This window comes from Enhydra lutris, unplaced genomic scaffold (genome assembly GCF_002288905.1).
Source record: "Enhydra lutris kenyoni isolate GAN:26980312 unplaced genomic scaffold, ASM228890v2 scaffoldscaffold32, whole genome shotgun sequence".
Classification (NCBI taxonomy): domain Eukaryota; kingdom Metazoa; phylum Chordata; class Mammalia; order Carnivora; family Mustelidae; genus Enhydra; species Enhydra lutris.
Window position 1 is genome coordinate 63,203 of NW_019154116.1, and position 14,032 is coordinate 77,234.

General features: G+C 54.9%; 1 protein-coding gene across 1 annotated transcript in view; it reads left to right on the forward strand.

Annotated features, from left to right (window-relative positions):
• The window catches only part of LOC111153403 (pleckstrin homology and RhoGEF domain containing G4B), an 80,215-nt gene that overhangs the window by 35,422 nt on the left and 30,761 nt on the right, over positions 1-14,032 (forward strand). The window contains exons 4-8 of the mRNA XM_022512419.1: positions 336-512; positions 3,327-3,521; positions 4,078-4,201; positions 8,054-8,147; positions 13,303-13,389. Coding sequence (XP_022368127.1) covers positions 336-512; positions 3,327-3,521; positions 4,078-4,201; positions 8,054-8,147; positions 13,303-13,389 — 677 coding nt within the window. The remainder of the gene's footprint in view (positions 1-335; positions 513-3,326; positions 3,522-4,077; positions 4,202-8,053; positions 8,148-13,302; positions 13,390-14,032) is intronic.

Below are 14,032 nucleotides of genomic sequence, written 5' to 3' on the forward strand. Positions count from 1 at the left end.
GGCGGGAGGTGGGCGGCATCCGGCCTGCCCGCCCAGGCCAGCGGGGCACTCGCTCTCGCTCACAGCCCTGGGTGGGCCTGCTGCTCCCGACATGAGGGTGCCGGCCCCCGCCTGAAATTCTGACGGGATCCGTACGGCGTAGAGCACACAGAAACTCACCACAGAAAGTTGTGGTGAAGCTGCTGGCTTGGGGTTAGCACTTTCTAAGAACATTCACCCCTGCAGTTGAAGTTGAAGCGATGACTCCCTGAACATTGTTTCAAGGCCGAAGCTTTCCTGTTTGCATTGGGGAGAAAACGCCAGTTGACACGTGAGTTTTCCACTCACGTCTGCAGCTAGTGTCAGCGAGGAGACAGCCTGTGTCTTCACCATGAGCCTCACTCGGAAACGGAGTCGAGTACTAGTCTCTGTAGGGAGAAGCGCCCGCCGTGCAGGCACCGTCCGTGGACATGCAGGCTCCGTCTCCCCGGACAGGGCAGCAGCACGGGACGCGTGGTCGGACGGCGCCCAAGGTACCTGGCGTCAGGAGGCGGTGGGTTTCGCTCGTACAAACCAGTGCCACCGTGGGGAAGCCAGGTTTGGCCTGCTGGCTCCCTGTGTGTCACGGAGTGCCCCTGCAGGTGCCAGTCTTGTCGTCTGAGACGTGGCATTCTCAAGTAGTCATTTCTCTGGGGGCCTGATGGGCTGTGCCTCAGCTCCAGACGCTCCACATGAGTGAGCCCTGCGGGCTGGTGGGAGCGAAGTCTTATCTCCCTCCCCTGGCGTGGGGAGTTCTCCTCCTGGGAGCTTCCATTCTTCCCCCACCGGCCCCTCCTGGCCCCTCCTGCGGATTTCCCAGAGCCATGGAAGAAGGGGGATCCTGTGGATAAGAGGACAGTGCTTCCACCCCTGAGTAGCTGGGCAGCAGCCCCAGAGGCCTGGGCAGATTGGTCACCCAGTGGGTAGCCAGGGGCTTGTGGATACAGACCTTCCCCTCCATCCTTGCTGCCCGGACACACACTTGTCCCTGGAGTGCAGTCTGTGGTGTGGCCCTAGAACTCCTGTCTTCATCAACATAGGAAAATGCCTGAGCTGGAGCATCCTGCCGAAGCCGCGGCTGAGCAGGCAACCATTAGTATCCTCACTCCTCCGCAGCACAGACGTTGTTCCTCTGTTCCTGCTGCTCCTGCTGCTCCCTCTGGTTCTCCTCTGTTCCTGCTGCTGCTCCCTCTGGTTCTCCCCTGTTCCTGCTGCTCCTGCTGCTCCCTCTGGTTCTCCCCTGTTCCTGCTGCTTCTTTCCTGCTCCAATTCGCTTCCCGCTATTCCGATTTGCTCCAGCTCCTGAGGCTTTGCTTTGTCTCTTCTTTGACATAAAATCGATGTAATTTCAAAACACTAAATGTGACATTTCAGTTTATTTCAAGAATATCATCTTCATTCATCCAGTGGCGACTGAACAGCTGTTTCTCGATGAGCCACAGGAGGGCACTGCTGTTCTTCCTGGCCACGTTAAAGCTGTAGCCCGAGGGACCTCAGAGCGCTCCTGTCCTCTCCCAGGGTCTGCGAGCTGAATTCAGGAAGAGCCCCATGAATCACCTCCCCAGCTAGGAAGCCGTCTAGTAAGAAAAGTCCACATGAATGTGTTGTTTGCTCCCTCATCCAAGTGAGGAAGCTTGAGGTCGGTGCAGAATTAAAACTGTAGAACACTTGGGCACCTCAAAATTTTACCAGTGGTGCTGATGTGTTCTAGAAACTACGTGAGCATACATGAAAATATTCATTCTCAAGGATACTGTGCGGCATAACCAATCAGCTGGTGAAGGGACAGACAAAATGTGGTCCCCTACACCGTGGGGTGAGACCCACGAAAGGAATGATACTCACCCCGGAGACGTCAGGGGTGAACCTCAAAGGCAGTTGTGCTGAGAGAAAGAAATCAGACACGAGAGACGCCGGTACTGTCTGCTTCCGTTTGTATGAATGGTCCAGGACAGAAAGAGCACAGGTGGTCACCAGGGTGGGCGGGGTCCTTCTGGATGGATAGAAATGTTCTAAAACTGACCTGCGATAGTAGTTGCACCACTTGGTAAAGTTGCTAAAATCCTCTTAATTATATACTTGAAATGAGTGAGTTTAATTATACGTAAAATATATGTAATAAAGTTGTTTTACTTTATTTTTTAAATTATTTTTGGGGGGCACCTGGATGGCTCAGTTGGTTAAGCAACTGCCTTTGGCTCAGGTCATAATCCTGGAGTCCCAGGATCAAGTCCCACATCGGGCTCCCTGCTCATCGGGAAGTCTGCTTCTCCCTCTGACCTCTCCACTCTCATGCTCTCTCTCACTCTCATTCTCTCTCTCTCAAATAAACAAATAAAATCTATTTTAAAATTATTTTTTTAAAGCAGGCTCCACGCCGAGTGTGGGGCCCAAGGTGGGACTTGAACTCATGACCCTGAGATCAAGACCTGAGTTGAGATCAAGAGTCAGATTCTTAACTGACTGAGCCACCCAGACACCCCAAAGTTGTTTTTAAAATAGATATATAGATATAGATAGATTATATCTATATACAGAATGCTGGGGGCTTTTCTAGCTTTTCCAGCTAGAATGAGAAAGCTCTTAACAGAGTTGAAAGACCTTAGGACTATAAGTTCAGGAAGAGGCTGAGGGGCAGGAAAGCAAAGCCGGATGGGTTCAGGGTACCCACAGGGTCTCAGGTGCCCTCCAGTTCTGGGCAAGACCATCTCTCCCCTCACTAGGGTGACACAGGCCCTGGGCGCTGCAAGGCTGGGGTTGAATCCGCTCGTTCTTTGTGCCGTGTGGCTCATCCCCCATGAGGTGCAGCGTGGAAACACGGCTGAGCGGCAAGACCACAAGCCTGGGCATCTGCTGTCTCCTCCAAGCTGGTGCACAAACATGAGCCCTCCTCTTCAGGGTGGCGCAGGAGATCCAGGTCCCCCCAACCTGGGTGAGGGCAACACAACCCCAACTGCGGCCTGCCCTCAGGGTGGTCTCAGCCCCTATGGATATATTTTGTGACACTCTGGGAAATCTGTGTGAGAAAATAAATTAGGATGACATTATTCAGTATAAAAATTTTCTCCCTGAAGTGTTTTTACGTGGTGAGCAGTCTTGGTGCCGCTGGAATGTTCCATTTTTATGTGTTCGTTCTTGCCTGACTGCCCAGGAATGCGCCTGACCTACAGGTGTGACACTGGTGTTTTCCACCAGAGGTGGGACAAGTTCTCATGGGACCCAGCATTTTCACACACGATTTCCTCCTTGTGTTTGTGGCAAGCTGAGTAGCTGCCTTCAAACCAGAGAAACCCTTCGTCTTTGACTAGGTCTCGCTGGTGCCGACGCAGACAGCAGCCCCTACCGTGGGCCCGATCCTGGCGGGGCTGCAGGTGTGCCTGAGCCGCTGTGCCCCGAGGGAGGAGGACAGCCACCCACCACGGGAGACGTGTCCAGCCAGATGCCCAGGCAGGTGCTGGAGGTCAGCCGGGAGCTCCTGCAGTCGGGGCTCCTCACCCTCCCCGGTGAGCACGGCCACCCTACGCTGGCGGGAGTGACAAGGGGCCTGAGGCACCTACTAGACAGCAGACGTGTGTTTCTCCAGTTCGGGAAACTGGACGTCCAAGATCAAGGGGGCAGCACAGTCGGGTTCTAGCAAGGGCTCCTCCTCCTGGTTCACATTTGACACCTTTTTACTGTGTCCTCACATGGTGGAAGGAGTGAGGGGGGCCTTCTGGGGTCTTTTCTTAAGAGGCATGGGTCCCGTTCATGGGGCTCCACCCTCGTAACGTAAGCACCTCCCAAGGGCCCAGCTCCTCGTATGAATACACTGCGGGGTAGGGTTCAACGTAAGGATTTGGGGGAAACACAAATATTCAGGCCATAGCAATGCACAGTAGCCCTTTGAGGAGAACACAGCTGTCACCTGCCCAGGTGAGTGCCAGGCCCTCTCTCCTGGCAGATCTCACATCTAAGACCATACCTCAGCAGTCTGCAGACCCTAGCTCAGTACTTCTGAAGCTTGAAGCCATGCACATCCCCATGGGGGCTGCCCCTTCATGACGCCCTCTGTTTCTGCAGGAACCCGAGACCACCAAGGGAGGGCCGTGGTGCAGGTCTGCACGAGGGGCCGGCTCTGGTCCAGCAAACACGTCTCCAGCGCCGAGCTGACCCGCCTGCTGCTGTACTTCCATGGCATCCCCAGGTGGGACTGAGCCAGATTCCCACCTTTCAGACCTTTGGGGGTAGCCCTGTGCGAGCTCATGTCCTCACGTGAGGGTCTCTGTCTGCAATCTTGGGGGCCCCCGTGGCCCGGTCAGCAGGCTCCCACCTGCCTCTCAGGCTCCTGCTATCTTTTCCAGGGCCGTCGGCTGCCCTGCATGCCTTCCTCTCCCCCTGCTCACCTTGACCTCTCCCCACTGAATCGAGGTCACACACACTCAAGCCTTGAGGTTCGTGTTGCTCTGCATTGGTTAGCACTTGCTGTAAGCATTACGTTTGTACACCTTTTATGCTCCGCCTCGCTCTGGATAAAGACCTAACTGACACAAACAGAATATTTAGAATAAGTGGGTCAAGAAATCACACAAGTGATAGTACCTGGTTCCCAGAAGCAGCAAAGACTGATTGATGCTAAGTGACTCTTACATTTAGCTAGGCGATGCCGCGGGCGAGGAAGAGCGCATGCCAGCCCCTTAAGAGGGGCCTGTCCTCCCTGACGTGGGATTCTAGGAAGCCATACCACCTGGCTCGTGCCTGACAACGTGTGGAACAGGTGTGCACCAGAGCACGGGCTCAGATCCCCTCGTGGGCCGAGGACAGAGAAAGGAGAGCAGGAGTTGAGGGCAGCTGAAGTGAGTTCTTTCATACTACTTATGCCACCCGATGCAGGCGTGCTTGGGACGGCCCTCGTGGCCACCAGACCAAGAGTCCCCGAGGTGCTGGATGGAGACAGCCCTTAGCGGAGGGAGCATTGCCAGCCGCTGAGCTCGGTTCCAGTCACACAGCCTGGCTCCAGATCCCAGCTGTACCCTTCCTGGCGGGTAGCTGGTGTTCCCCCATCAGCCTGCGTCCTCCCCAGAACCAGAGATGGTAGCAGCTGTCCCAAAGCTGTGTCAGAGGGATCGGAGACAGTCTGCGTAAAGCCCAAAGACTGACGTCCAGAGCGCCATCCTCATGGTGCAGCCCATGGTGCCCTCTCAGCGACACAAAGAGCTCACGTGGGAATATGTTTGTGACACCTCATCTCACGTGACCTCGTGCTACCTATGGCACGTGAACTTGCTGCTGGGATTTCTTCCAAAATAGTGTAGGCAGATTCCATGTGGGAACAATTAGGGAGGAAAAGAAAGTGTGCTCCCTGACACCCCTCTCCCAGAGCAAGGTTCCCAGTTATCTGAGGGCCCTCGTTTCACTGCCTTGGGTGAGCCTGGGGTTTCAAACTTACCTTTCAGCACAGACTTCAAATATAAAGAAATACCCTGAAAAAAAATACAGATTCATCCTTGCCTCAGCTTATAAGCCTCAAGTAAACGCCAAAGCTCTAAGATAATGGCGTTTTCTGTTTACCAATGGCTTCCTTTCACGGGAGGCTCTAGAATGACCTCAGGGCAGACGTGCAGAGCAGCCCTGATGGACAGGACAGCAGCTTTCTGTAGTTTGTAGAGTTCACACCCTTCTGCCTGCTCGGCCTGGCCAGCCTGCTGGGCTGAGTGCTGTCCTCTGCACCCCACAGCCAAGCACCAATAGTGGAGTTGATCTGTGGGGTTGGAGACCAAGACTTGACCCAGATCTGGAGCCCTCTGCCTTTCCCACAGGAAATTCAGCCCGCCGCCCACCCCGCCCAGAGCAGGAGTCTGGCCAGCCCTCAGGCACTTGGGCACCTCACAGAGGAGCCTCCTGGTCAGCTGCTCATTTCCCCCCGAAACACGGGGGTTTGTTAGCGCCCTGATTGACCATGGCACCTCATGGGATGGGACAGCTGCCTTCAGCTGCCAGAATGAAGTCCCCCAGGTGTCGGCATTAATTATGAGGGAGCGTGCCCAGCCACGTCTGGTCGCCGGTGACGCCCGCTGCGTCACAGGGAGCAGTGTGCTCCTGGGAGCCTGCCTGGTACACGGGCTGCCATCAGACTCTCAGATACTCGGAATCTTAAAGTCAGAGTGGGTCTTGGCTGTTATCCGTCCGTCCACCCAGCACTTACAGGAAAGTACAGCAAAGAACAGGCTGTGGCTCCTGCCCTCCAGGGGACACACATGGGAACCCAAGTTGTTGGATCTCCCAGCATAAGACAAGCCCACAATGCTGGAAGGGGCTGCAGCCGCGGCCAGGGGTGGGGCCTCCCGGGTGTGCTCTGTGTCCTGAGGGACACGCGTGATTGCAGACAAGACAGGAAGAACATTCTGCACAGGAGGAGGAGCACACACAGAGCCGCAGCCGATCACTTCCCGAGGCAGGAGGCAAGAGGGAGGGGGCCAACCAGGTGGGGGGGCCCGGGCTTGAAGGCCACGCAGACCTCCGGTGGTGAAGCCAAGGTGACCCAGGGACACGGCGTGGGATTCTTGCAGAAATGCGGGCCCGGGCATTCTAGGGCAGATATGACCATGGCCAGGGGCCCCAGTGGAGCCCAGGGAGGCCAGCCAGCTCCATCCCCCATAGGCGACAGGTGGAGAGAAGCAAATTTGGGCTGGGGGGTCATGCTGGGGCATCTCCTCCCGTCTCATCCTATGCTAGCTGAACTCCAGGTCCTGGGCTCCCCCTCCACCCGCCTAGGGGGTTCCACTGTCTCTGAACTTGGGAAGCAGCCCTCACGGAGGGGCGGGCTCGTTCACTCTGCAGCCTTCCCCTTCAGCAAAGCTACCAAGTGGATGGGGCCGGTGGAGGAGGACATGCGGGTCTGGAGCCACCGGGGGTAACGTCCCAAGCTGAACCAGCCAGGGTGGCCATGAGACCACAGGGGAGCAGTGGAAGGAGAGGCCAGGACTGGAAGTTAGAAGAGGGAGGTCACGGGGGAGGGGGGTGAGGAGGGACACAGGACCCTCGGAGGAAGTCGCAAATCGTGCCCAGCTCCTGACAGCACCGCCCAGGCCTGCTCCCGGCCACGTGGGTCACAGAGCGGCCTCCGTGGCAGGGAGGCGTGGGCGCACAGCTGGCCAGCTGAGGGAGGGGGGAGTGGGGACTTTTCCCAGCCTCGCCTTTTCTGCGTCTGGCTTTGACATCAGATCAGCGGCGTCCTCGCTGTCCTTACGACACCAGCTTCCCCGAGACGAACCCCCCTTCTGGAGCAGCCCTGAACAGTCTCCCCCGACACTGAACACTCCTGGGCCTGGGGGCACACGCACCCTTCCGGTCAGGATAGGGCTTTGGTTGGCCTGCGGCTCCGTTCGCTGTGTGCGAGCGGGCCAGAGCGCGTGTGCCCGTCTGTGCAAGCCCAGCTCCCACGCACACGGCCGAGGCGGCACACCAGTCCCTCCGGGAAGGTGGGACTGGACAGGCCACCTCGCTCCAGCCGATCGCTGTGCCACGGTTAGAATGGAAGCTTACGATCCTGATCACAGTGGGGACAGAGCTGGTATGCAGAGGTGTCACAAGAACCTGGCAGTTTTCTCCCCTTTAGAGGATGTTCTGCTCTCCCACACCAGCTCCGGACATGTGGGGAGCCGAATGACGGGTCTGGGGCCGTAGTCCTGAGCCCCACGGCCACGTGTGGTTCTGGTCCGCTCCATCAGATTCGGGTCCCTGTGGTGCTGCAGCCCGAACAAGCCCAGCCCAGGACAGCCCCAGGGCCTCCGCTCGCGATGGGGCCGCGAGGGAGGGACAGCAGCCAGCTCCCCTTGTCTGGAGCGGCCACCGGACACGACTGCCCCAGCATGACCCCAGATGCCCTGTCCACACCTTGTACGCAGCTCGGTGCCTCGGGAAGCAGCAGGCTGATGTGTGTCAGGGACGGGGGAGCCAAGGGCATCTGGGCGAGGGTGCGTCTCACCTGGAGATGACGACCCACACCATGGAAGAGATTTTACCCGCAGTGGCTAACACTGACCGTCTCTCCCCCCAGGAAGGAGGTGCGGGAGCTGGGGCTGGTCGTCGTGGTGGACGCTCGTGAGGGTCCAGCTGCCCCTGCTCTCTTCCAGGCTCTGGCAGGGCTGCAGGTGAGTCCGGGTGACTCCTGTCCTCAGGGCACCGAGCATCTCGGGGCTCCCTCATGACCCAGGAGCAGCTGAGCGCAGCCGTGCCGGGACTCACCCCCAGTGTGACTCTCGGGGTGAGCTGAGGGTCCCGAGCATGGCCGTGGAAGGTAGCAGAGGAAGAGCTGGGCCCTGCACCCATCCACCGTGCCTCCCCTCCACAGCAGTCCTTATCTGGTGCCTGACGAAATCAGCATACAGCGGTTCACGCCGCGTCTCCTCAAACAGGGATGGAGCTGTGCGTGCCGTGGGGAGGAGGGCCTGTGCCGTGGGGCAGGTATGGACCTGCCCACCTCTGGGGTGAGGTCCAGGGAGGGTGTGGCAGGTTTGCGTCACCCTGGGAAGACCTGACCTGGATCTGGGGACGTGAGTAGAACCAAGAGGGAAGTGGGAGTCCCTGGAACAGGGAGGAAGGCACCACCGGGGATGCTCCAGGGACCCAGGGCCAGGTGGGCGCCCGAGAGGGTTTTCGCTCCCTCAGACATGTGTACACAGGGGCCTTCACAGGCCAAGCGCTGTGCTGGAGTCCGAGGTCCCCCTTCCCCCTCAGTGAACGCCTGTTCCCTCTGTTGGGTCTCTGCTAAGGGTGTCGGCATCCCGTCACGGCTTCATCCAGGTTCCCATGTGTAGGGATGCCACGTGGAAGTTCTTTCAAGGAAGGACTCCGTGGTGCAGGTCGATGCCCACCTGGATGGAAGTGCGGTCAATACACCGGAGAGCGGCATGTGGGGAAAGGAGAGAAGAGCCCCGGCAGGCAGGCCGTGCACGGGGCAGGGGCTGTGGGGGCAGGTGGAGGTGGGGGCGTGGCGGGACGGGCTGACAGGAGCAGGCATCCCGGTCAGGGCCCCTGGCAGGGGGCAGCTCCTGTCGGACGCAGAGGTGAAGGGGCGGACGCCGAGGAGGAGGGGGCCGACCCAGCGGTGCCGTCGCGGCCCTCGGAGCGGACCTCCGTGCGGAAGTCTGCGTTTCAGAGGCAGAACCAGGCTCTCAGCAGGAGGAAAGCCCGAGTTAGCGCCTCTAACACGGCACGACAGGTTTGACCTGCCGAAACTCAGTTTCCACGGAACACCCGGAAGGTGCATAAACCCCTTAGTGCTCCTCCCCTGCTCTCAACCGGCCGCTGGGCTGGACATCGGTCATCCGGTTTGATGTTCATATTCTGCGTGGGCTTTGAACGCCCGCTGAGATTCTGGTTTCTCTTAACCACGTGCAGTTTCATAGAGCAGCAAAGACAGAAGTTACCGGAAGCCTTCTGGGAAAGTAGGGGAAGACGGCTTTTCAGACGGATTCTGAAGGACTCTCTGCTCCAAGGAGGAAGGGCTGCGTGGGCAATGGCAGGGCTCCTCAGAGTCCTGTGACTGCGGAGGAAGGTCTTCCATCTGGAGCCTGGTCACGGCGTCCACGGGGGACAGAGGAGAAGGGCTGTTAGGGTCTCAGACGCACACTCTCGGGAGCAGATGTTTGATCCGGCCACCGCACACCGGTCGGCTCGGCACCCTCGAAATAGCAGCTTGTGGAAACACGGAGAAAAAGAGCTTGTTTCTGAAGCTGAACTAAATTGTTGCTGTTGCTGAAGTGGTTTTGAAGCTGCCACCAGACTTGTGACCAGATTCTGGAAACATTCCACCTGCCTTACGTGCCCGCTGGGAGCAGCGTGTGGCCGTTAGCCGGGCTCGAGCATCCACAGCTCCAGACCCTCCGGGCCGCGCCCCACGGACCCTGCCTTCAGGAGCAGCCCCTCCTCGGCCTCCCCCGGCCTCCCCGCTGCTCTGCTCTCCTCAATCCTTCCGCCTTCAGCCCCCGGGGGCAGCCGGCGGTGGGTAGGATCCCTGCACTCCCTCCTCCCTAGACCCTTTGCCAGCCCCGGATGGCGCTCCTACCAGTCACCGTGGCCACTGAGGCCATTGCCGCCCTGGACAAGTTTCAGATGAGGGGGGAAGCTGGGAATGCAGTGTCTTGCTGCTGGGCCCAGGACGAGGTGCTCTGGGGTTAGCAGGTGGCGCTGGTGCCTCAGGCTCCACGGGCTCCTCACTGGGCCCCTCCGGTCTGTGGTCTGCGCTGCATGGCCAGGGTGCGGGGAGGCCACGGAGGCCGGGCTGGGGCTGCTCTCCTGGTGCGGGGCTCGAGGACCACGGGCAGACACCCAGGCAGACGCACGACAATGTCCCGCGTGGGGCTGGTGTGGAGGGTCAGGGTCACCACCGCCACCCCCCGACAAGTGCCCCATGTGGCCCTGGCCTCGTGCGAGGTCACGTGGGGGCCAGGAAGAAAGCCGAGCCTGCAGCTGCCTGTGGGCTCCTCACCGTGCCGTGCTGTGTGTGTCGTGTGCAGGACCAAGAGCAAACAGGTCACAGACCTGGGGCACTGAGGCACATCTGCGGCTTTGCAGGAATTCCCAGGAGCCAGAGGACTGGGGTGGCCTTGACTTCTTGGGCATCCCATAAAAACTTGAAAATTAACTGTCCAGCCCCAAAGAGCGACGCCTGAGCCCTACCTGTTGATGCACATGCTTAGCAGCCACTCATGCCAGTGTGTGCGAGACCCCGGCCCACCGCACGCGTGGCCCCCGAGCCCTGCGGCTGCCCACGGAACCACCTACCTTTTTCCTGGGTGAGAACACCCAGCCCTTCTGTTTCTTCGGGCTTCCCTTAAGTCCTGTGCCACTCGGGTCCCACGCGGTGGAATGAGCCCTGAGTAGGACGGTCCCCCTCTGCCCACACTTCTCCCAGAGCAGAAGCTGGAGAGGCGTCTGCTGCATCTTTAAGTTTCTGTTGCAAGTGGATCTTCGAAGGAACGCCAGGAAATCCACTCTTCTCCCTCCTCCGCGTGCGACGTTCAGACTGCCCTGAGGTCTGGGGGCCCCTCCTTCAGGTGGTGGCCTCCCACCACCCCGGCTGTGGCTCAGGCAATACAGGAGCTGTAACCCGAGCCAGGTGACTGGAGATAAGCCGAATTTAAGGGTCATGCTTCCATTTTCAGTTTTATTTCTGAGGAATATACAGAAGTAGTGAAATTTTTCTGTACAGGGCAAAAAGTAGAGTCTCCTAACTGCCTCCAGTGACGATACTTCAAATTTATTAAATCATTAAAGTTCCAATACATAAGATTTCCATCTTGAAAAGGAAATGATGGTTTTTTTCATTTCATGGTGGAAGAAAATGCTAAGAATTACTTATCCCTACCCCACCCACAGCACGTAACTTCTACACGCTGATACGGACACTCGTCCTAAGGCACAGACTGTGTTCTCACCTGTCTGAAAATTCACACCCATCTCCTCCGCGGTAGCAACAAGTCCTAACCGTAAAAATCACTCAAGTAGGGATGTATGAGAAATATGAGACACTTCACAAAACCGTGTAGTCTTAATTCATAACTGAAGAGTTGACCTAAACTGAGTGAGAGAAATAGAAAATGACTCAAATAAAAAAGCAGGAATGTTTTTTCTCTGGTTTTCTACGGCTTTTACTCATCGACTGAATGTTTATGATTCATGAAATGAATGTTTATGGAATGTCATTCACAAGAAGCCACATAACAAAAATGTAAATAGATTAGATTAATTTAATACAAATTAAGTACTGGTTATTTTGGAGGCCTATCCAGTCAAATAGGGGATCACTATTGGGGGTTACCAAAAGTCTAAAGTCTGTTTATCCCTACAAGAAACTTAAAAATTAAAGCTTTAGAAAATACGAGTGAACACTATGAAACACTATGAAAATACTATGCAAACACTATGAAAGCAAACACTATGAAAATAAAATAATTTTATTGTTGAGTGATCTGACCTCAGTGTAATCTAGCAAACAGAAGTCAAGGAGGTTTGTTTAAAGTTAAAAAACATGTCCAAACAAAACAAAACAAAACAGGGTTGGAACCCCAGGATGGAACACATGCCTCATTCCGTGCACAAAAATCACAAGTGGATCCCAGACCCATGTGCACAACTAAGAACCACCAGAAGGAAACAGGAGAAGGTCTTCAGGACCTTCATCTGGCCAAGATGCCTCAGCTGTGACAGCAGCACCGTGACCCATAAAGAAAACTATGATACGGTAGACTTCATCAAAATTTTGAAAACTTTTCTTCAAAAGACACTGTCACTAAAATGAAAATACAAGCCAGGAGTTGGGAACAACGTATGCAAAACACAGATCTGATAAAGAACTTGTGTCTGAAGTATACAAAATCCCAGAACTCGGCAACAAGGTAAACAACCCAGTGAAATACGGCCAAGATTTGAACACACTTGACCCAAGAAGATATACGAACGGCAGAGAAGCATGTAAACGTATGTTCAACACCAGTAATCACTGGAGAAACACAACTTGTAGCCAAAATGAGGTAACACAGCAAACTTGCCAGTAGCGAGGGCTCGGTATTGCTCATGGAAATGCAAATGGCGCAACCACTCCAGATTCTTCAGAAGTTAGAACACACTTGCCACGAGACCCCGCAATCCTACCACTAGATGTTTACCCAGGAGAAATGAAAACTTACCTTCACATGCAGTTTATAGGGGCTTTGTCTACGGTTGCCACAAACTGGAGACAAGCCAGACGTCCTCTAGCTGGCGAGTGGTGGGGGAGCTGTAACACCTGCGGGCCGGGGACTTCTCCCGTAGAAAGGAACGAACCAGGAGCCCCCACGGCTTGGCCGAGTGGCAGGTGCTCTGTGCTAAGTGAAAGCAGCCAGTGCTGCGTGAGGCCGTGTGTATGATATCTGAACAAGACAAATTTACGGACGCAGGAAACAGATCAGTAACTGCCAGAGGCCAGGGGGCTTGCCAGAGGAGCTTCGGGAAATTGGGGGCTGCTAAACCGCTGTATATGTCTTGACTGTGATGGTGGTTCCATGACTATAAGTTCTGTCAAAATTAAGAGAACTCTCTATTTGAGGGGGTGCATTTTATTATCTATAAATTATAACCAACAAACTTGATCACTAAAAATTTATAAGGTCAAATAATGTCCATTGAGAGCAAAGGCAGTTACATTTTATACCTTCTAGGTACTTGGGGAAAATATCAAAGCAGAAGTAGCAGCCATCAAGTTAGACAATTTCATGACATCAGTTAAATGTTACAAAGCTAATCAGTATTTCTTTCTTATTTCAGAGCACGTCTCCTCCCATAATTCATAGTATCGTGCTGTTGGTGAATAAAGAATCGGAGTTTAGGCCTGACAAGGATGGAACAACTCAGGTAGCGGCTTTAGACCCTCAGGATTAGATATGACTCTGGGTGATACATAAACTTAAGTGTTAGGACACGTAGATGAGATAAAACATACTAAAAGCTTTATGTGAATTCAGGCTGCATCCGTATAAGTAAGAGCCTGAAAACCCATCACTGGTCCCTTCAGTTTCTGCAGGGCCCTAAAGAGTGTGAAAACAGAAAACTTGTAAAAATCTGATTTTTCTTCTCCACCTCATTTGTTTTCTCTCCTCTTCTTGCTTCTTTCTCTTTTATCTAAAAACTATTTTGCCTTCATTCTTAAAGGTTTTTTTGCTGGATACAGAATTCTGGCTTACAGAAGGCCTTCGTTTGTTTTCCCAGCCCTTTAAAGGTGTCTTCTGTTGTCTTCTGGTCTCCACAGTTTCTGATGAAAAGTTTGTTGTAATTCACATAATTGTTCATCTGTAGAAAATGTGTCATTTTCCTTTAGTTACTTCCAAGATTTTCTCTTTCTTTTCACCAAATTGAAAGGAATGTGACTAGGCATGGTTTTCTTTATCTTTATCCTCTTAGGTGGGGCTGAACTTGAATGTTTAAATTTATGTCTATCACCAAATTCAGGAAATTTTCATTTATTATTTCTTGAAATTTTTTATTCTGCCTCATTCTC